We start from the raw sequence: 22,051 nt of genomic DNA, 5'->3' as shown, positions 1-22,051 counted from the left end.
ACGTGTGCTTTGTCTCCGAGCGTGAGGCTGTGAACGGGCTTGTGAGGACCCTCAGGGGCCAGGCCCCCGGCCACCTCCCCTTCCCCTGCGGCACCTGCCGTCTGTCGCTGCCCGTTAACGCAGCCCGCCCCTCCTGGCCCGGCATCCCGCAGGTCTTCTCCCGTGTCCTTCTCCTGCCACCTGGCCCGTCTTTGTTCCCCAGGACATGCAGCACGGAAGAGTTGGGGCTCCCTGCTTGGTGGGAGGTCCCTCGGCCTGGGTCTTCGGGGCGTTTCTGTCCCTGGGAGGCTGCGCTCTGGGGACAGGCCTGGTCCCCCCACCCCCTTGCCCGCTGCTCCTGCCGTGCCGGGCTGCCCTGGGCGGTGCGGGAACTGCCCTCCCCAATCATGTGCGCCCACCTCCTTCCCTGAGGAAAGGCCCTTCCTGCTTCCAGCCCGCCGGGGTCGCCCTGGTCAGCGTCCACTCCAGCCCCAGCGACCAGATGCTGTGGGCCCTGGACAGCAGGTGGAACGTGCACGTCCGCGTTGGGATCACCGAGGAGATGCCGGTGGGGACCGACTGGGAGCACGTGCCAGGTAGAGGCGCTGGGTGGGCGGTGGCCACTGCGGCCACACTGGGGCCTGGTTTGTTTCCGAGGCTCTGCTGAGGCAGGTGACAGCAAGCGTCTACCTCAGTGTTCCCCAGCATGGGGACCCCGCAAGCAGAGCGCCAGCCCCGTGTCCTTGGGTTCCTTGTGGGACGACCGTTTCCGGACCGCCTGGGCTCTGGTCCTCGGGTCTTGGGCTCTTGCGGCCTCGCTGGCCCTGCAGACAGGGCGTCCTTTCCCTGGGCTCCCACTTGGTGCCCAGCCAGGGGGAGAGCAGGCTTGCGGGGAGGGTTGGTCCGTCCCTTCCGCGGCCGGGGCCGAGGGCAGACGGACGCTCCGTTTGCCTGCAGGGTTGCAGGCCTGCCAGCTGGCCCTGAGCGCCAGGACCGTGTGGGCCCGCTGCCCCAACGGGGATCTCGCCCGACGGTACGGCGTCACCGACAGAAACCCTGCCGGAGACTACTGGAAGAAGATTCCCGGGCACGTGACGTGTTTCACAGGCAGGTGCCGGGGCGCCGGGGCTCCCGTGGACGGCGTCGGTGGGGCTCTGGCGGGGGGCCGGGGCGGTGCTGCTCCCCCGGGGCTGGTTCACCCCAACGAGAGCCCATCCCAGGGTCACACCTGGCAGGGGCCACGCAGCGCCCGGACTCTGCCAGGGTCTCCCGGGAACAGGACGGGGCGCTGGGCCGCCCCCTTGAAGGCTGAGGAAGCCGAGGCGCCGGTCGGGGGGTGCCTGGGGCCCCACCGCTAGGCATTGTGCGTGCAGACGGGGAGCCGGGCTGGGGAGTGACGGGCGTGCGACTGGCTCTTGTCCCCGCAGTGACCTTGTCAGACGAGCTGTGGGCAGTGGGCCCCCCCGGCTCCCTCCTGCAGCGGCTGACGAGGACTTGCAGCCGCTCCCACGGCGCCCAGAGCAGCCCGGCCACCGCCCCCCACCCTGAGGACCTGGACGACGAGTGGGAGGTCATCTGAGGGAGCTCTCGGCGGGCAGGCCGCCGAGACTCGTGTGGTGGACACGGGCGGTTTTGAGTCACTCGCCCTTGGACATGCGGACATGCCTCGCCCGCTCTCGTCAGACACGTCTAGCCAGGTTGGACGCCCCACTCTTGCTTTCCTCCGTGTTTGTTTCCATCTCGTTCCAGAACCCACAGCCTCGGCCGAGAGGTCCGGAGCCGTGGCTGTAGCAGCAGTGCCTCTGAACTCCCGCTGAGGCCGTCCCCGAGTGGGACGGTGGCCGCTCCAGTTGCATGCACTACGGTTACCGCCGTCTGCCGCGGTCACCTTCCCATCACTGACCGCTCCCGGGCCTGTGGAGCCCAAGGTCCGTGCCGTCCACCTGCTGAATATGTTCCTGGGATGGCTTTGTCTCCATCACAGGGTCCCTCCACCTCCTCTCTGAGACGCAGGTCCCAGCACCCGTTCCCTGCTGGACACACTAGATGGGAAGCCAGCTGTGCCAGGACAGGAACACACGCGTAGCGACATGCACACGCCACGCACGCCCTCCCTGCCCGCTCCCAGGGGGCCAGGCTCGCCTCCAGCAGAACAATAAAGGCCAGTGGGTGACCCGGAATACGGAAGTGTGCGTGTGTATCCGAGGCAGGTGTGGTGGGATGTGGGAACCTTAGCCATGTTAGTGACATAGGAATGTCTTAGGGTGACACTCAGCCGTGCTGCTGGTGACGTCATGAAAACCAGAAGCACCTTCAGAGGATGAATCTACTAATTCTTGCCTTTTTTGTTTGTTGTATTACAAACCTACATGAGATACCTCACTTGAAATCAGATCTTACAAATTTAGAAGAGAAATGTATTTTCTGAAACCAGGGGAAGGCCTTTGATTCCTTCGCCTGGTTTATCCTGAGCCTGCACCGTTCTCGGCTGCAGCCTCAGAGGGTGGGCACCGCCCCGCGTGCCCTCGATGTGCGGGGCCGCCACGGGACCTGCCTGCTGGCTGCGGGTGGCAGCCAGGCAGTGTCAGCGGGCATCTGGGTGGGTGCCCAGCGAGGTTGAAACTGGGGCCTGCTGTGGCCACGTCAGGCTTCGGTCCCTGGGCTCGGCCTGCAGTGCCCACGCTCGTCGCTGGCATCTGAGCTGTAGGACTCGGCAGCCCAGCCAGGCATCCGCCCTGAGCCCGCCACCCCCCCCCCCCCCTCTTGGAGGCAGCCCCACGGAAGGACTCCAGCCTGGCTGCTTTTTTTAGCCTGCCCTTGGCCCGGGGCCCAGTTACTCAATGCCTGTTTTCTACTAAGCAAGTGTGTCCCGGAGCCCCCAGGCCACAGGTGAAGAGCGATAAGATTTGTTCTCTGACAGGACCCAGCCAGCCACGAGGATGGAGGCTTTCCAGGTCTAAATGAGGACAAGATGCTGAAATCCCAGACCTTACTTCTTCACTTTTATAGAACCCTTTTTCTCAAAAGTCTGGTGACAGCAGAGGGAGCCCAGGCTGGCTGAGGCCCCTCTTCTGCGTATGTTGTGCCTTGCCCGGCTCCTCAGATGGCAGAGCTCTCCTGAACCCACGGGACTTCAGTGCAATTAAACCCCAGTCTAGTTAGTTTGATACTTTTAAACTACTTGTAGCCTTTTTTTTTTTTTTAGTTGTGCTTTGAGACAGTGCAATAAACTAGACTTTTCCGAGCCTAGTCGAGTCTGATGTCTGAGTGGTGAGAAGGTGCCCTGAGCGGGCACTCAGGAAGGCTGTTCCCACTGGTGCCGCAAAGAATCTGCTGCTGGTGTTGCCAGCCCAGCCCCACAGCCAGGAGGGTGTGGGCAGACGTCATTTCGTGACCAGTTTGCCCGGGGGCTGTCCTGGGGGAGTGCCACTGCAGAGGTGGCCCTGGGGAGGACACCCTACCGTGAGGCAGAGCGCAGGGCCGCTGTGGGCAGGCTCTGGGGGCTCAAGACCCTGGGCCTGAGTCTCCATCCAGGACACAAAACCAGATACCAGAAGTGCCCTAGTGGAAACCAGCACATGGAAAAAGATCACGTCCATGACAGCAGCGGGATGCGTCACGTGCCAGGAAACAACCTGAACAAGAAGTGTCAGACTGAGTCGAGGGCTGGCCAAGCTTTACTGAAGACTTCCAAGAAAGCCTGAATTGGGAAGGCAGTCGACATTCCTGGTGGACGACCACAACCATTGTGCAAAGAAAAAGACACCAATCCTTTCCAGAGGCATTTATGGCTTTCACTCCATTTGTCAAAGTCCCCACTGGGATTTTTTTAGTTGGGGAGAGGCAGAGAAGAATCCATAAAATAACGTTCGTACCCGCAGACGCCCCCCCCCACCGACTGTGCCAGATATGCTGCGAGGGTCTCGTGTGCGCAGCTTCACGTCCTCAGTAGGGCCCTGAGAGGTCAACACCGTCAGCCCCAGTGAGACTCAGAGAGGCGAAGTAACTTGCTCAAGTCGACACAAGGAGCGCTGGGATTGGAGCCTAGCTCTGTGGGACTCCAGACCTGTGCTGTCTGACGCCACCGCACCGTCTTGAGAAGAAGAAACAGATGAGGATTGCCAGGAGTGATGACGGGCCAGCAAATGAAGTAGGACGTGGATGGAAGGGCCAGTGACGTCGGGCAGCCCAGCGAGGCCCCCGGGGAGTTAACAAGGTGAAGGCGGCACGCAGGTGAGAGGACGGTTAACTGATGTGGCCCGCTACTTAACCATTCAGACAAAATAAACATTAAGTGGATTAAAGAATCTTAAAACTAGGGGGCAAAAAACAGTATCTGATTTCTGGATGGCAGGCACTTTCTAAACTCAAGAGTAGTGGGAAAAGTCAGAGGAAAATACTGTATAGATTTGATTTCTTCAAAATATAAAGATGCTGTGAATTAAAAACCCCCCATAAAATTAAAAGGGGAAATAATTGCAACAAGTCGGAGGAACACCGAAGACACACGTGTGGACAAAGGAGATGAAAGGGCACTGCTTAGCGAGCACCCGGGGCAGGGGTGCACATGGAGCAAGCGGGGAGCCCCCTGTTGGCACGGCCCTTCTGGGAAAGCCACCGAGTGTCCAGCAGCAGCCTTAAAGCCCTCAAGCCCCAGAACTCCTACTTCTGGAAGCCTGTCCTCAAGAACAAATCCTAAGTCAGGGTTAAACGTACAGCGCAGCATCGTTTGTGATTGTGAAACACTAAAAACAACTGACGTTCGGGAGCATTCCTCTCATGAAACAGTACGCAGCTGTTATAAAGCAGGTGTGTTCCTGGGGGAAATGTGTTCTGAGCAGTCTGTCATGCAGTTTTACCATAGCAGCGTTAAATCTCTTGGGCGTGGTAATGATCATGTGAGTTTGTAGGAGATCATACATACAGGGAGAGGTAGATAATGCCAATGGACACGTTGTACTCTTCTAACTTTTGGTGGGTTTGAAATCTTTTTCATAATTCCAGGGGGCAGAGGAGGGGCAGAAAGACACTACACAAGCAGCTGGTCACGGTGGTCACCTGTAGTGTGTACCTTTTTGTATCTTTTGAATTTGAGCCATGTAAATGTGTTATTTATTCCAAAAATAAATAAAATTCACATTTTAAAGACTCAGTTCTCTCTAACATCAACTCTTTATCGTATCAGCGCTAGCTGAATCAAATATCACAAAGTAAACACCAAAGGCTTCTCAAAAATCGTATTTACACAATGTTTTACAGTGTATGGAAATGCTTACTCTACAGTAAGTTTTTAAATACTAGATTTGATCTGATGTCATGTGAAAAAGTATGCATAGAAAAAAAATTTGAACATATGTATATATGTGCATAGAGAAAAACAGAAAAAAATACACCGAAATGCTAGTAGCAGTGGTTGTCTGGGTGGTGGGATGCCGCCAGGCAGGCGGGCAGCCTCTTTATCTGGGAGCCGCATGGAGGGGCCCTGCCACATCCTGCCCGGGATTTCTCTGCACAACCGAGTGTTCTACCATGAGCATGCATTCTATCAGCAGAAATTCTTTATAAAAGTCACTGAAGATATGAGAATTCCCTGGCGGTCCAGAGGTTAGGACTCCTCGCTTTCACTGCCTGGGTCCCGGATTCAATCCCTGGTCGGGGAACTAAGATCCCGCAAGCCGCAGTGTGGCTAAAAAAAAAAAAATCACTGAGGATAGAAATCTCTTCTCTTCAACCTCTGCCTTGGTTGGGATGGTTACACGTGTGTTGACATTGGTCATGACCCCTCAAACCACGCAGTTAAAGTCTGTGCATTTATTATGTCAAGTATGCCTCGATTTTAAACTGTAGCAGGACAAAACCAGCCACCGTGGAGCAGGGCTGCTTCACGACCACACACTCTGGAGCAGAAGCCTTCCCCACCTGCGCCTGTTTCCCCTCCATCCCGACTTCAGGAAGCATCCTTGTTCTGAACAGGACTCCGGGTAACTTAGGAAACTGCTCTCAATACAGTATTTTAAAGTTGAAGAAATTGACAGGAAAGGAAATCAGTGGGAATATCGAGGTAGTAACGGGATAAGTTAGCACACAAAGGAGGCACAGTCATGTCACCATGGCCAAAGTGGGGGCACAGCGGGGGCCTTGTGGCCACAGGCCATCACAGGGCTGTGTGTCCCTTTCGGGCTCCAGGCACAGGGTCACAGTACTTCGGGGAGCAGCAGCCCAGCCTTCTCTGTCCTCCACGACAGGTGTCTGGGGTGCAGAGATTCTGGCCCCTGAGCTCTCCGGAGTTGGAAGTTCCCTGGGCCCCTGGGTGGGCATGGTGGGGCCCGTACTGGCAGGAGTGGGGTTTTCCTTAGACAAGGTTCATGGAATGAAGGAAGTGAACAAACGAACCAAGGCGCTTTGCCCCAGACACGTGGGCCTTGTCCCAGGCAGAGCCATTGCCTTTGAGAAGCCATCAAGGCCACCTGCCAACAGCCAAGAGCTGAGTCTCCTGGCTGACTCTGGCCCTCCCCAGGCCTCCCTGCTCATCGCCAGGGTGGTAGTGGTGACTGGGGGTGCCGGAGGGCCCAAGGAGCGATAAGGCCAGTGCTGAGGCCCGCCCGCCCGCCCTCACTCGGCCGGCAGCAGCGGCCAGATAACCCTGAGGCTTCTCCGCCCTGCACTGCTGCTCTGGGTTCTCTGCTCCCACGGACCCCTGGGGTGCCCTGAGCCAGGCGTCCCCAGTGGGACTCAGTGGGAGCTGTGCCAGGAATCAGGCCCCGCTCTGCTGCCACAGGGCTTCCTCAGCCTTCCCTGTGGCTCCCTGTCCCACCCAGCCGCAGCCAGGACACCCGGGGCTGACGCCTCCGCTGCCCTCCTGCCCTGCACCCCTCCAAGCTATGAAGCTGTGCTCCGGCTGGGCCCCCTGCTGTGGTGCCCACAACAACTCCTGCCCGGATACTGCCCTGCGTGCCAGGACCAGCCCAGGGGCCGCCTCCTGCTCCCCGGACAATGGGTTCTGTGGGGTCCCCGCCAGGGAGCCCCCCCCAACCTTGCATCACTCCATCCCCAGCCCAGGGGGCTCAAAGGAGTTCGTCACCAAAGGGGCAGCTGTAGGTCTAGCAGGGAAGCGGATGGGGGCCTAGCCCTGAGCCTTGGGCCAGGAGAGCTAACCCCACAGAGGACAGAGCTGGGACCGGGGAGACATGAGGGGAAGTCCGCACACCCAGGTCCCCCATCCGGTGCCCAGGCTCTTTCCAGGCAGAAGCTGCTCGGGCACGAGGGCGCCAAGAGTTCCCAACATCTCCCTAAGCCCAAAGCCCAGAAGCCACGGCGACCTGCTGCTCTGGTCTGTGCTTTCCACTTCCTCCAAAGGAATGCACCCTCCCCCAGCAACGCATCCCGGTAAGAACCAGGGGACTCCTGATGTCCCAAGTTTAAAGCTAGAAGAGATGCTAGTATCCACTGCCCCCAAGTGTCAAGGTTCAGAAAGGCTATTTAACTGGGCCAGGACACACAGCAGGAGGGGAGAAGCCCTCACTCCCACCCAGAATCTAGGATCAGCACTGGGCCGTACACCCCTCCATCCCCCCCTCCTCCCCACCACGGCCGTGTGCCCACCCACCCTACGCTTCCCAAGAACGGGGGTCACATCCTTTCCAGGGCAGGTAGGGAGCTTGGAGATGCTCCAAAACCCCTTTGTAAACAGCTGGGGACACTGAAGCCCAAGGCAGGGGTTTATCCAAGGTCACCCTCAGAGTGGGTGGCAGGTGCAGACCAGAACCAGGCCCCCTGGCAGAGCTTCCCGCTGCCCAGGCCCCTTCCACAGCCCCCTTCCGACGGCCCACCACCCTGGACTCTGCCACCACCACCCAAAGCCCCTTCGGCCCCCAGGCATGCCCCCCTCGGGGACACTGGGGGCAGGGTGGGCAGTGGGTGCCCCCAGCCAGGCGGTCACTGTTCATCGGGCAGATCGTTAGTCCTCTGCTCCTGGCAGAACATCGTGGCCCTCCAGCCCATGCCGGCACGGGTTGAATTTCACGGCCCAGCAGAATTCCCGGGCAGGACAGCCTGGCCATCCCCGATCCCAAGGCTCCTCGGGGCACGGACCCAGCTTCTCAGCCAGGGTCCCTCTGTCCTGAAGGGTCAACCAGTCTCCATCTTCAAACCCTTCCTGCGGAAACCAGCTCTACTGGCTGAGGCTGGAGGGCCCGCCCACGGGGTGACGCAGCCACCCCCGTCAGGAGCCCCAGGACTAGGTACCTGCTAGTCGCCAGAGGAGAGAGCCAAAGGGGCGACCGCGACAAGTCCAGGCCTGGGCTTCTTTGGGGAGGGGGCGGTCCCAGTGACAGCCAAGGAGGAGGCAGGTGGCCAGTACGGGACGTGGGCAAACAGGAGGCACAGCCTGGGTCCTGCCCTCCACAGCTCGGGACCTGAGGCCCAGCCCCACAGGGGAGTGGTCGAGGCCCCACCTGACGGGGCAGAGAACCTCCGCCCAGAGCCCACGGGCGGTTCCCTCGGCCTCCAGGCCTTTTGCACACGCCGTCCCCCTGCCTGGACACGTCAGTCCACCCCCCTGCACCTGCCCAGCTCAGCTGTCTCTCCCTCTGGGACACCTTCCCAGAGGCTCTAAATCAAGATGGGAGGCCGCTCCTCAGGGTCTGGGTAGTGAGCTGAGGGCAGGGCCCGGCTCTCAGGCGTCGCCTGACCCCGCAGCTCAGCTCCACGCAGGGAGGGGGGGAGCTGAGCACGGCCGGATCCAGAAGACCTGCAGCTCCGGGTCCGCCTGCCCGTCCTGGCCCAGCCCCCAAAGCACACTACAGACAAAGCAGAGATTCTGCTGTCCAGAGAACAATATATGTAAAGTGCCGGGTACAACGCTCTGAAAAATAGTATTCTCCAAAAATCCAGCACCCGGGGTGCCCCCGCGGTCTAGCCCTTGCCCGTGAGGTCCAGCGGCTGCAGGAAGGGCGGCAGTGGCAGCTCGTCCAGGGCCTCGGGGAAGCGGCCAGGCGAGATGGCGGTGACCAGCACCTGCATGGCGCGCGCGAAGAGCGAGGGTGGCGCCAGGCCCGCCAACCACTGGAACTTGTCCTCGCCCAGCAGCCGCTGCCAGCGCGGCCGGTCGCCCAGAAGCTCGCGGCGGGCCGGGCCGGCGGCGTCCGCGGGCGTGTACAGCGCCAGTAAGTCGAGCAGCAGCAGGCGGCGCTGGCGCGGCTCCCCGGGCGCAGGCGCCCCGACGGCGGGGGCGGCGCCGGCATCACGGCCCAGGTGACGCAGCAGCAGCTCGAGCGGCGTGAGGCCGCCGCCGTCGCGCAGGCCGGGCGAAGCGCCGTGGCCGAGCAGCAAGAAGAGACACTCGGGGCGCGCCAGCTCGCAGGCCACGTGCAGCGACGTGCCGCCGCCCTCCACGCGGCTACAGCCTCGCCGGTCGAGCAGGCGCGCGCGCTCCTCGGCCGGGAAGTCGCGCACGGTGCGCAGGATGCGGCGCAGGATGCCCACGCGGTTGTAGCGCACGGCCAGCGCCACGTGCGGCCCGGGCGCCGCGCAGCAGCGGAAGCCGGCGCTGGGCGGCGCGAGTGCGCGCCGCGGGAACGTAGCCAGCAGGTAGTGCGCGTATGCCTGGTGGTCGTGCACGAGTGCGTAGAGCAGCGCCTCAGACGGTGAGTAGGCGGCGGCGCGCCCGCGCTCGTCCCAGTGGAAGGCCTCGCTGGCGCGCATGTCCTCCAGCAGCCACACGGGCAGCAGGTCGCGCACGGCCTGGTAGAAAGCGAACGACGACTTGCGGCACTGCTTCTGCGCCTGCGAGCGCGCCGCGCCTGCGCCCTCGGGCCCGCCGTCCGCGCCGCCCCCGGGCCGCCGCGCGTCCCACGGCATGCTGGCGGCGCCTCCCGGTCTCAGGGCATGGGCCTGGGGCCGACCACCTGCGGGCAGAGGGAAGCGCAGTGAGGGTTGAGGATCCGGGCGGAGAGGGGTCTCCCGTCCAATCCTCACACAGCCCCACCTGTCCGGGCCTCTCTCGTACCTGCCCCCAGCCTCCGACCGGCCCTCCCAGTCACTCCTCACACCTTCCCTTTTCTCCTAGGCCCTGAACCACCTCCCACATCCTTGATCTAGCTGCGCCTGATCGCCCTCCCCGAAACTGTCTTGTTCTCCGGTACCTCTGCTAAAGATGCCCTTCCCTGTCCCTGCCCTCACAGCCCCACCTACCGTCAAGGCCACACAGAAACCCCACACCCCGTCCAGCGCAGGGACCCACTGGAAGAGTTCCTGCTCCCACCTGTGGTAGCTGCATCCAACTCCAATCAAGGGAAAAGCCAGGTAGGGGACTAGGAAAGCTGCATCCCACATCTCAAGCTGAGCCAAATCTTTTCTGTAGCCCAAGCTCCCTATCCCCAACCCCATCTAACCTTGACCCTGTTGTCTGACCCCCGACTGCGGTCGGGGTCCCTACCCCAGGCCAGGCAGGGTCAGAGCTCTAGACTCAGACCTACCTGCCTAGTGCACCGCGATTACCTAGTTCTGTGTAGGTGGGTGTATTACTGTTCCCTGAGCCTCAGCTTTCTCATCTGTAAGAAAGAGGGAAGGCAGTCTGTGAGCCACAGCAGGAAGTGGGGGCCTCTAGCCTTCCACCTGAACATGGTGTTTACTGGATGTCACCGCCCCCAGCTCCTGGGAGGAGGCAAGAGGATGAAATCAATCTAGAAACTGGCGTGTACACTCTTCACAGTCTGTAAATCCCCTCCAGGTCTGCTAGCTCCCTGAGTCTTCCCAACGACTAGAAGAAGCAGGTACTGTCATCCCATTTTCCAGTAAGGGACAAACTTGTCCAAGGTCAGTTGGCAAGTCATGGTAGAGATAGGCCTGGAACCCAGATCTCCTAACTCCTATTTCGGGCTCATTCCAGAAGTGGGGGGACCCCCAACCTACAGGGAACCCAGCTTGAGCCCTAACCTTGCCCTCTGAGCCCCCTGCGCCAACCTGAGCCCTGACCTCCAACCCCTGGCCCTGGCCCAAGCTCCCCACTGCGTTTCCTCAAGGGTAAGCCCTTGGTCACAAGGGACCTGGGTCAGCGGATAAACTGCGTCCACACACACTGGGTAACTAAGTTACAGAGACGGGCACAGGGGTTGGGGGCTGGAGCCACAGCACCCTTTTGGGGACACCGTGACTGGAGTAACCCCCCACCCCTGGGTCTCCGCGCCCCGGGTGTACCCTGTGTGGGCACTGGGAGCGGGGCAGGTTACGTAAAGTTGAGCCGCCCCACGTCACTGGGCAGCGAGTCACGGTCGCGGCTCAGTGAATGGGGGGTTGGGCCACCGAGGGCAAGGCCGCGAGCCCAGGGCCGCCCGCCAGCTCCTCCCCGTCTCCCACCGGCGGCACGGCGGGACCCCGGGTGGCCGCGGGTCGCGGGTCGAGGCCAGAGTGTCTGCGGGCCGGTGGCCGGCGCAGCGAGGGCTGCACCTGCGTGCGCGTGTGTCTGGAGGGGATGAGGGGGGCGGCGGCTACACGCCGAGCCGGCCGAGGAAGGGGGACTCACCTTGGGGGTCGGAGGGGCCGCTGGCCTGGCGTCCCCGCCCCCGCTGCGGGCCGGAAAGCTTGCTGTCCCCCCGCGGGTCGGCGCGCAGGCGAAGCTCCCAGGACAGACGGACGGGAGGGTGCCGCCGCCGCCCGCGCCCGCCGCAGCCGCGCTCTGAGCCGCCGCGGCCAGATCGCTGGGCGGCGGTGCCGGCGCCGGCGGCGGGCGGGCGGGCGGCGGGCGGCGCAGTGCGGCCCCGGCCGGGCAGGACCGCGGGGCCGCCCGCCGCCGCCATTGGCCCGCGCTGCCGGCCCCCGCCGCCGCCCATTGGCCGCCGCGCTGCACCATTGTTACGTCACCGGTCGGCGGGCGGGGCGCCCAGGGGGACCCGCGGAAAAGTTGGGAGAAACTTGAGGGCGCGCGGGGGGCGGGGCCGGGATGGGGAGTGAGCGGGGCGGGGCTCCCGGAAACCCGAGTGGCCGGCGAGGAAAGGGTCCAGGCTTCGAGCTCCCGGCGGCGGGAGACCCGCGCCGGGAAGGGCCCCTGGGTCCCGCCCGCTGTGCCCCGGCTCAGTGAGAGACTGGGCGCGCACTTAGGCACCCCGGCTCCGCCGAGCGTGACTTTCTTCGGCACCCCACGAGTCCTATTCCATGTCCCCTTTACGCTGACCCTCTGTGACCTTGGGGATGACCTCCTCCGGGACTGTTTTCCGGGACTGTACGTGGAGGGGTCAGGGCGTAGGAACTGTGACCCCTAAGGGCCCCGGCCGCTTTCTGCCCGGGAGGGTCGGGGCGTCTCGAGCCCCTGCTCCAAGCTGACTTTCCCAGGGAACGAATGGATGAACGAATGCAGACAGCCATTTATGAGGGCCTAGTGTGTACCAATCTCTGTGCTAAACATACTTGATTTCAATTCAGTTTTGCAACCGGTAGCAGTGGGAATTATGACCCCTAATTCACCGGCCAGGAAATCGGGGCTCACTGGGAGGTGACCTCCAAGTGAGGAGCAGCCAGAAGGGAAGCTGGGCGCTTCCCCTTCTTTCCTTCAGACATGTGTGGTGGACGGGGCCCTGACCACCCCGGCCTCTCCACAAGGGGGCCAAAGTGTGGAGCACACACGTGGCGGAGACCCACCAGATAGCCCCACCCAAAATGCCACCCACCTCAGTGCAACATGGCCCTGCAGGCCCTACCATACTTCTCAGGGGGTCCATGATCACCACCAGATTTACAGAAAACGATCATGGGCCAGGGGTGGGGGGTACAGGGAACACTGGGCTGGGAGTCCAGGCTCTACCGCTGCCCCACCTCACCTGTCCTCTCCTCCCTGCTTTAGTCCTCAGTCTCCCTACAATTTCTCCCAGCTGTCCTGTTCCAGACCTCTCAGATGGGTGGGGCAAAATGAATGGAAATCCTGGGGTTGCACGGTTGACACTGGCCTTCTGGAGTCCCCAGACCCTGGGAGACAACGTAGGGAGGTGGTGTCCCAGGTGAACTACCTGTGGCTCAAGACGCTAGCTGCCCTGCTCCCATGTCCCCATTCTATTCTTCAAAGGCTGGAGGTGAGACCTCACACCGTCTCCATGGCTACCGGTGGAATGAGGGTGACAGGGCATCGGCTGTAGGTGCCTGGTGTGCAGCTGGCCTCGGGGCAGGTCTCTCTCCACCCCTCGAACCCTCCTCGCCTCCCCCTTTGACTTGCCCTCCTCACTCTTCGCTGGGTTTCCCGAAGGCCTCTCTGAAAATCAAGTCCGACCCTGAAACAGGAGGGAAGGGGGCAGGGCACAACCTTTAAAAGAATGACACAGCCCGAGGACACGACACAAACTGAATAGGACCAAAGAGGTCCAAGATGGTGAACGAGTCAACTTCCACTAGACCTTGAGCCTCAGTATACGCTCCTTGTAATATATTAGCATATGCTAAATGACACACCCACAAGCGCCATGACAGTTCCAAGGCCAACCATAAAGGTCTAAAGGGTGGGCCGTGGCCCAATTCCTGGAAATCCTCACCCCCTCCCTAAAATAGCTGGAATACTCCTCCCACTCATTAGCCTGTGAAACTACCCACCCCTACAAGAACTGGCAACCCTGTACCGTGGGGCCACTCTCACCTTCTGAGACGGCCCACACTCTGTCTGTGGAGTGTGTGTTTCTCTCTAAATAAATCCACTTCTTAACCTATCACTTTGCCTCTCACTGAATTCTTTCTGCAATGAGACGTCAAGAACCCGAGCTTCATTAAGTCCTGAGACCAGGTGTGTGATCTCGGTTAAAAGACCATGGCTTCAAATCCCAACCTGGGTTTGGCTGGGTTTGAGTCCCAGCCTGTGGGTCCAAGTCCCAATCTCAGTTGCACGGTTTCAACCCCATTTCTCCACTACTTAGAAAGCTTCCCATGGACATGGACTTAGCCAGAAAGACCAAGTGGGGCAGAGGAAAGGCATTCCTGGCCCGGACACAGCTGGAGCAAAGGTCTGGAAGTGGCAGAGGGAGGCTCCAGAGGTCAGTTGGGAGGGGCCGGGAAGCATAGGGCCTTGAATGGCTAGACAAGGAGCTTGGGTTTGTCCAAGGACCTGGAGGTTTGGAAGTTAGTGGATTATTTCAGGCGTACAAAATGATAATATAACTTTGAAATGCCTGGGAGCCCATGAGCCGGTTTAAGAACTAACATGTGGGGAAACCTGAAGGTCTGCGTGCCTGTCCTGCGGCCCAGTCCCAGCGCCGGCGCTTTCCCACGGTGGCAGCTGACACTGTAACCCTCTCCATCACGCTGTCAGCGCTCCCTCTCAGCAGCTTGCCTTTTTCTCCCACGGTCGCTTTTAGACTCACCCTCTGGGGGACGCGCCGCTCTGGGGCGCACGTCATCTCTGTTGAGTCTTCTGCTGGTGAAAGCTGCCCCCTGTGCCCAGCACGCGTGTGGTCCCCCAGTGCTGCGGTGAACACCCTGCCCGCGCCTCCGTGGGGCTGTGGCAGAGTCTGGGGCGGCGATGGGGGGAAGTGCTCCCCCAAAGGAAGCAGCGTCCTGTGTCGGGTTGCTGCCCTCTGAGGCTGCCAACGGGGGTGGGGAGTGGGCGGAGGAGGGGCAGAGGGCTCAATTCCCGGAGAGACTAAGGCGGCCTGGGGGCGGGCGGACTGCCCGGCTCAGGCCTGGCTCACCAGCACAGCCTTCTAAGTATGGCTTTGACCTTTGACCCTGTCATGCTCCCCTCTCTCCTGGGAGAGCTTGTCCCGCCCCCCCGCAGGCAGGCGGCGGCGTCCGTGTGCGGCCAGGTCGGAGGGGTAGTGGGCGAGGCTGCAAACACAGACGGACCCCGAGGTCAGTGGGAGGACTTCGGGGGAGCCAGGGCTCCGAGCAGGGGCTGCCTCGGGTTTTCTCAGGCTCCCTCTCACCGCGGGGAGCAAACCCCAGGAGGAGAGGGTGGAAGCCCCAGTAGCCGACTGGCCTGGGAAGGGGTGGCAGGGCGAGCGGCATGGAGGGCACTGGGGCAAGCAGCGAATTCTGTGTGGGCTCTGACCAACTGGGGTGGGTGTGAGAGGGAGAGAACAGTCTAGAATGCCGCCCGGGTCGGGGAGGAGCAGGGGGTGGGGCGTCCCTGAAGATGCCTGTCAGCCACCTTGGTGTGTCCATGGTAACGGGAGGTGGAGGGAGAAGCCCCGCTGGTGACATACAGCTGGGGGTCACAGGAGAGAGAAGGCACTGAAAGCATGACACCAGGAGTGAAGGCTCGGGGACTTCCCTGGCGGTCCAGTGGCTAAGACTCCGCACTCCCAATGCAGGGGGCCCAGGTTCGATCCTTGGTCAGGGAACTAAGATCCCACATGCCGCAACTAAGACCCAGTGCAGCCAAATAAATAAATTAATTAAATAAAACATTAAAAAAAAAAAGCAAAAAAACGGAGTGAAGGCTCGGAGGCCAGGGTGGAACGTCTAGCATGTAGGGATGGGGAGAGGCCCTTGGAAGTCAAAAGGGCCCAGGTGTCCGGAGGAGGAGGGAGTGGCCACCTGGGACAAGTGCCACCAGCGGGTCAGGAGGATTTGGCTGCATGGAGGTCATGGTGCCCTTTACAGAAGGTCATGGGACTGCAGGAGAAGCCTATGTGGAGAGGAGAGTGGGGGGAGGGACCGGGAAAGATGTGTAGGGAGGAAAGGGGGCTGGAGGTAAGTGGGTTAAAGAATAAAAGAGCAGAGAGACTCCCCTGGTGGTCCAGTGGATAAGACTCCGGGCTCCCAATGTAGAGGGCCCGCGTTTGATCCCTGGTCAGGAAACTAGATTCCGCATGCTGCAACTAAGACCCCGTGCAACCTCAATAAATAAATATTTTAAATAATTAAAACAAAAAAACCTGGAGCCACGTGTGTGTGTGCATGCAGGCACGTGTGCATCTGTGCACATGCCTGGCATGCTGTGCCTGCATGTGTGTACACACGTGTCCATGTGCAGTGTGCTGCACCTTGCACATGTGCACATGTGTGCTCACGTGCAGCACACTGATGCGCCTAAACACTGATGCAGGGAAGACCTATGGAGCCATGACCTGGAGGCCAGCAGGGACCGGGCTGCCACGAGTGGAAGGAAGGCCCCTGCTACGGGCATGGACAGTGTTTCCTGAGGGGCAGAGGGTTGGGCATGGATGCCAGTGAGAGCACAGGTAAAGGTGAGTCAGAGAAGTCTACTCAGATAGCTTCTATTTTCCAGGTCATTCGCTGAGAGTGCCAAGGGGTGAAGGGCGGCGCTTGAGGAGAGGGGTTCATTGACCACAGGGAGATCCTCCCTGACCTGAGCCCCAGCTGCCCCCAGCAAGCCCAGCAGAGCCTGTCATCAGAGCAGGGGGGATCTGGCAGGTGGCCCAGGGCTGGGAGCACAGCTCGGGGTTTGCGCTGCAGGTAGGGAGGAGGGCGGGCAGCTTCCTGGGGGAGGAAGCTGGTGCCAGACAAGCTGGGTTCTAATCACTACTCACCAGCTGTGGGACTTGGGCTGCGTAACTGCACCCGTCTGAGTGCCAGTCTCTATCTGTGACATGAGTCAGGTGGATTTTCGATCTCAAAAGGAAGTTGGGGCTTCCCTGGTGGCGCAGTGGTTGAGAGTCTGCCTGCCAATGCAGGGGACATGGGTTCGAGCCCTGGTCTGGAAAGATCCCACATGACGCAGAGCAACTGGGCCCATGAACCACAATTACTGAGCCTGCGCGTCTGGAGCCTGTGCTCCGCAACAAGAGAGGCCGCGATAGTGAGAGGCCCGCGATAGTGAGAGGCCCGCGCACCACGATGAAGAGTGGCCCCCGCTTGCCGCAATTAGAGAAAGCCCTCGCACAGAAACGAAGACCCAACACAGCCAAAAATAAAATAAGTAAATAAATAAATAAAAATAAAATGACTAATACCCTTAAAAAAAAAAAAGGAAGTTGTTCCAGGGGACAGGATTGGCCAAGGCCAGTATGGGAAGTGGCCAGGACCAGGGGAGGGGGGAGGGGTATCCCTCACCCAACCCCCACCTCTCCTGGGTCCTGTACTACCACTACCTGGCTGGACTGGGCCAAAGCCCACCTGGCCTCCAAGGGTCTGCATTCAGAATGTATAAGGAGCTCCTGCAACCTGTTAGAAAGATTAACCCAGGAAAACGGGCGAGGGGTATGAATAGGCAATTCACAGGTTGGCCAATAAACCCATGAAGATGTTCAGCTCTGTAAGAAATGGGTAAACGTACAAGCTCTTGTTTTGCCTATTGGCAAAAACTGAGGATACCGAAAACAGCCTGTACTGACAAGGTCAGGAATCAAGCCCTCACTCTCATGCAGAGGAGGGGAGGGCACCTTGGAAGGCGCCACCAGCAGTGAAAATGCTCGTGCTCTCGGGTCCACCAATTTCTTTTGTAGGTATCTTATCCCAGATAAATACTGGCCCAGGTGCCAAATTCCATGTACGATGCTCACTGCTTTGGTTTTGTTCGCTTGTTTAATTCTTTACAGTTTTATGAAAGAATTCAACCTTAATTTTACAGGCAGACCTCAGAGGTATTGCAGGTTCTGTTCCAGACCACCACAATAAAGCAAATATTGTAATAAAGTGAGTCACACAAATTTTGTGGTTTCCCTGAGCATATAAAAGTTATATTCATTCTATACTGTAGTCTATTAAGTGTGCAATAGCACTATGTCTAAAAAAACAAGGCACATACCTTAATTTAAAAAAAAACTTGGGGCTTCCCTGGTGGCACAGTGGTTGAGAATCCGCCTGCCAATGCAGGGGACACAGGTTCGAGCCCTGGTCTGGGAAGATCCCACATGCTGTGGAGCGACTAGGCCCGTGAGCCACAATTGCTGAGCCTGCGCGTCTGGAGCCTGTGCTCTGCAACAAGAGAGGCCGCGACAGTGAGAGGCCCGCGCACCGCGATGAAGAGTGGCCCCCGCTTGCCGCAACTAGAGAAAGCCCTCGCACAGAAACGAAGACCCAACACAGCCATAAATAAATAAATAAAATGTAAAAAAAAAAAAAAAACTTTATTGGTAAAAATACTAAGTATTATCTGGGCCTTCAGTGAGTTGTCGTGGTAACATCAAAGATCACTGATCATACATCATCATAACAAATATAATAACAATGAAAAGATTTGAAATATTGTAAGAATTACCAGAACGTGACACAGAGACAGGAAGTGAGCAAATGCAGTTGGAAATATGGCGGTAACAGACTTGCTCGACGTAGGGTTGCCACAAACCTTCAATTTGAGAAAAACATAATATCTGTGGAGCACAGTAAAGTGCAATAAAATGAGGTCTGCCTGCATATTTTATTTCTAACTATTTCAGAGTAAAACCTTTTAAGAGAATACAGGTTAACTACCAACTGTTAAGCAGGTACAGTCCCTGCTGTGTTTTTAATAATAAAAAACTGGAAACCTGGGACTTCCCTGGTGGTCCAGTGGTAAAGAATCCGCCTGCCGGGACTTCCCTGGTGGCGCAGTGGTTGAGAATCCTCCTGCCGATGCGGGGCACACGGGTTCGAGCCCTGGTCTGGGAAGATCCCACATGCCGCGGAGCAACTGGGCCTGTGAGCCACGATTACTGAGCCTGCGCGTCTGGAGCCTGTGCTCCGCAACAAGAGAGGCCGCGATAGTGAGAGGCCCGCGCACCGCGATGAGGAGTGGCCCCTGCTTGCCGCAGCTAGAGAAAGCCCTCGCACAGAAACGAAGACCCAACACAGCCAAAAATAAATAAATAAATTTAAAAAAAAATTTAAAAAAAAAAAGAATCCGCCTGCCAATGCAGGGGACATGCGTTCGATCCCTGGTTAGGGAACTAAGATCCCACATGCCACGGAGCAACTAAGCCCGTGCGCCACAATTACTGAGCTCGCGCACCTCAACTAGAGAGCCCGTGTGCCGCAAACTACAGGGCCCACGCGCTCGAGCCTGCGCGCCGCAACTAGAGAAGAGAAAACCCACACTCCACAAGTAGAGAGAAGCCCACGCACCGCAACGAAGAGCCCATGCGCTGTAATGAAAGATCCCGCGTGCCGCAACTAAGACCCGATGCAGCCAAAAAGTAATAATAAAATAAATAAATAATAAAATAAAATCTTAAAAAAACAAAACAAAACCGGAAACCTCCTAGGTGACCATCCAAAGGGGAACACCAAAAATAATCATGATGCATCCGTCTCAGCTGGGATTTTTGCATCCTTCCCAGCTGGGCACTGCTCCTCTCCTGGCTCTTGGAGAGGGCCTTGTGTCGGCCTGAAGCCTAGGGAGCATCTCCCTCAAATCCGCCCCCACCACCAACCCAATGTGAGACTCTCGCTGGTGTCTCTGGGTCCATGTAGGATCCCTGGAAACAGCTGTGCCTGAGGACTCAGGCTTCCTCATTAAATGAGCTAGTTGAGTTTTTTATTTTTTAATTTAGTATTTAATTAATTAAATAAATGTTTAATTTAATATTTATATTAAAGTATATTTAGTCTTTAATAATTTTATTTAATATTTTATTTAATATTTAAATAATCCAGTTTTGGGGTTAGGCCAGTTGGAGACGGGGGTTTATCACTTGAAAAAGTCCTGACTCCTTAGAGTATTGGCTCAGGACAGTCCTTGTCATCCCAGCATAATTATAATAGTGTCCCCCTCACTCTCAACAGGTCCTGCTTTAGGAGGTAAGACCTACAGCTGCCACGTGACTAACTAACGCACAGCCCGGGTATCATGCAGCCACAGGCGGCAATAAAGAGCCTGAGTTTCCTCATCTGTCAAGAGGAGATAAGAGGGCCTTCCTGAGAAGTCACTGAGTTCTTGCAGGACACGGCAGTAACAGAGCTCCTAGGATTAATTTTCAATATTTCAACATAAAAATGTTAAAAGACCCGTGCCCCTTGCGTCAGGAGCGCAGTGTCGTAACCACTGGACCGCCTGGGAAGTCCCCCTATTGTTTGAAAAATACTGGAAGCCACACACTGGTCTGTGGACTGCAGGGCCTCCTGGGGAGAACATCAGGGAGGCGGGGGTGGAGTGGGAGGAGGAAAGGAAGGGAGGAGGGGGAGGAGGAGGAGGAAGGAGCTCTTAGCTTTTACTCTCTGTACCTTCTTTATGGTTTGAGTCATTCACAAGGGGCACATATTCAAATATTATTTGCATAATTAAGGTAAGTTTTTAAAGAGGCAGGTCCCGCGGGCAAAATGCTCTCTCAGCCGGTCATCTCATGGGCTCGCAGGGGAGGTAGGCTGGATGTCAGCCCACTTTACAGGTAGGGAAACAAGCTCAGAGAAGGGACAGGGCTTTGCCCACAGGGCTGGAGCATATAAGCCTTGTCCGGGCCTAGGAAGGGAAGGCTTTGGTTTCGTGAGTTCCCAACCCCTTGTGAAAGCTGAGGAAAGTTCTGCTAGAAATCTCTCCCACTCACAGGATGGAGGGGCCTCAGATGCAGGTTGGGATGGTGGGCTGGGGCCCCTCCATCCCTCGCCAGGGGACTCAGATGGTCAGCCAGCCCTTTTGAGCAGCTTAACTCAGTAATTCAACGAATAAGCCCCTGCAGCCTGCCCTGAGGACCAGAGGTGAGTGGGCAGGAGAGGCTTCCTGGAGGAGGAGGCTACCTGAGATGAAGAGGAGTCACCTGCACCCCTCACATCATCCCCTGGACCCTGTGTCCAAACACCCCACCCCGCCCCCCTCGCTACTCCATCCCACCTCCCAGGGCCAGGCTGCCCTGGACTCTCCAGGCTCCAGCTTCAGCCCCAGCCTCTTGGAGCCTGAGGGGATCCCGTCACATCCAAATCAACTCAGCCCTTCTGCTAGGAGCCCTCCCTGCTCGAAGATGCCACCCACCCGAGTTGAAAACCCCTGCTCTGCCTCAGGACCAGACCCCTTCACATTCCACGAGAACCTTGGCCTTCGGGCCTCAGGGCCTCGAGCCCCTGCGCACGCCGTTGCCTCCGCCTGGACTGCCCATGCCCAGAAGTCCACACAGACTCACCGCAGGTGCCACCCGGCTGAAGGAGCTCGCCCAGCCTCTCTGGGCTCCACCACAGCGTCCTGCACTCCTGGGAGTTTCTCCTCTGCCCACAGCCTGTCCCTGCGGGAGGGTAGTAGGTGCCCCATAAATACTGATGACTAAGTGCAGGAGTTGATCAGGCTGGGGGTGGGGTCAGGGCCGACCGGGAACGGGGGGAGCAGGATGGGTAGGAGTCTGGCCAGCCCAGTCACCCTATGGGGAGTGTGGGCCAGTCCCTGGAGGGCGGGGAGCAGGCAGTACACGATTCATCTCTTCTGCACCAGCGTCCCGGGCACCAGGAGCCCTGAGCACAAGGCGGACTCGGCCGTGGCCCAGCCCAGGTTCCGGCCCACCCAGGCAGGAGCCCGCAGAGCGCAGACCTGGCTTCTCCTGGGGGAGGCGAGCTCTGGCAGGGGCAGGACGCTGGCGGGGCAGGCCGGCTGGCCCCCTCCCTGAGCCTCCCAGCACGGAGGGGCTGGACGCCGGCCTGCCTGTGCCACCTTGAGCGCATCGCTGCCCCCTCGGGGCTCCACGCCCAGGCCTCGGGCTTCCCTGGGAGAGCGGGCAGCACGCCGTCCCTGGGTGCTGAGGGGGCACAGCCAAGGTGGGCCGGGCCAAGGGCAGCCCCCCACTTCGTTGCACCTCCCGCTTTCTTTTCCACTGTCCCCTTCGGTAAATAGTTGTGGTTTGCAGTGAAGAGAGTCAGCAGGGGAAACTAAGGCCTGGCCCTGGTCACACAGCTCAGATGAGTCCTAAGGATAACAGAGGTCCCTCCTGCCAGCCGCGCACAGGAACCTCCCGCTTCCCAAGACCCCCGAGCAGTCGGGCCTGGATCCCCGCGTCTATCACTTTCTCTCAGGTGACACGAGGGGAAACTGAGGTCCGGGGAGGCGGAGCCACTCAGCAAGGGGCTGGAGCGGGTGTGGGGGGACGGGGACGTCATCTAGGCTTATGGGACTCATCGGGTCCGGGGCTTGGGGAGGGAGGTCCCCTTATCGGATCCCGCCGTGCGGCCCCACGGAGGAGGGGGCGAGGCCCTGGCTGGAGCCACTGTGGGCCGGGCCTCAGTTTCTCCATCCGCTCAGAACTGG

The 22,051-nt window shown here is 59.1% G+C and overlaps 2 protein-coding genes and 1 long non-coding RNA gene across 9 annotated transcripts in view; 1 reads left to right on the top strand and 2 right to left on the bottom strand.

Moving 5' to 3' along the window:
- TECPR2 (tectonin beta-propeller repeat containing 2) overlaps window positions 1–5,128 on the top strand; it is a 108,476-nt gene extending 103,348 nt beyond the window's left edge. For 3 of the 4 annotated variants that reach the window (XM_082450973.1, XM_082450974.1, XM_082450975.1), the window contains 3 exons: window positions 434–575; window positions 937–1,086; window positions 1,407–5,128. In XM_082450973.1, the coding sequence (XP_082307099.1) occupies window positions 434–575; window positions 937–1,086; window positions 1,407–1,558 (444 nt within the window). In that variant the 3' untranslated portion in view covers window positions 1,559–5,128. The remainder of the gene's footprint in view (window positions 1–433; window positions 576–936; window positions 1,087–1,406) is intronic. The other variant, XR_014260911.1, reaches the window with a different exon arrangement.
- Window positions 1–22,051, bottom strand: part of LOC309655694 — a 250,612-nt gene that overhangs the window by 39,896 nt on the left and 188,665 nt on the right. The gene's annotated exons all lie outside the window — the stretch shown is intronic.
- Window positions 8,796–21,066, bottom strand: ANKRD9 (ankyrin repeat domain 9). Of its 4 annotated transcripts, none has more exons than XM_082451090.1 (3): window positions 11,501–11,639; window positions 10,455–10,529; window positions 8,796–9,884 (listed from the first exon to the last, which is right to left on the bottom strand). In XM_082451090.1, exon 3 carries the CDS (start codon window positions 9,835–9,837, stop codon window positions 8,893–8,895), a length of 945 nt encoding a protein of 314 aa, XP_082307216.1. In that variant the 5' UTR covers window positions 9,838–9,884; window positions 10,455–10,529; window positions 11,501–11,639; the 3' UTR covers window positions 8,796–8,892. The 4 variants fall into 4 exon arrangements, with proteins under 4 accessions (XP_082307216.1, XP_082307218.1, XP_082307217.1 ...); XM_082451092.1 differs by having other exon boundaries at window positions 10,477–10,529; XM_082451091.1 differs by lacking the exons at window positions 10,455–10,529; window positions 11,501–11,639 and adding an exon at window positions 20,943–21,066.

Source organism: Balaenoptera physalus (assembly GCF_965194825.1).
Source record: "Balaenoptera physalus genome assembly, chromosome: 2".
Lineage (NCBI taxonomy): Eukaryota > Metazoa > Chordata > Mammalia > Artiodactyla > Balaenopteridae > Balaenoptera > Balaenoptera physalus.
The sequence above is the reverse complement of the archived record's forward strand: the minus strand, read 5'-3'. Positions and strand labels throughout refer to the sequence as shown.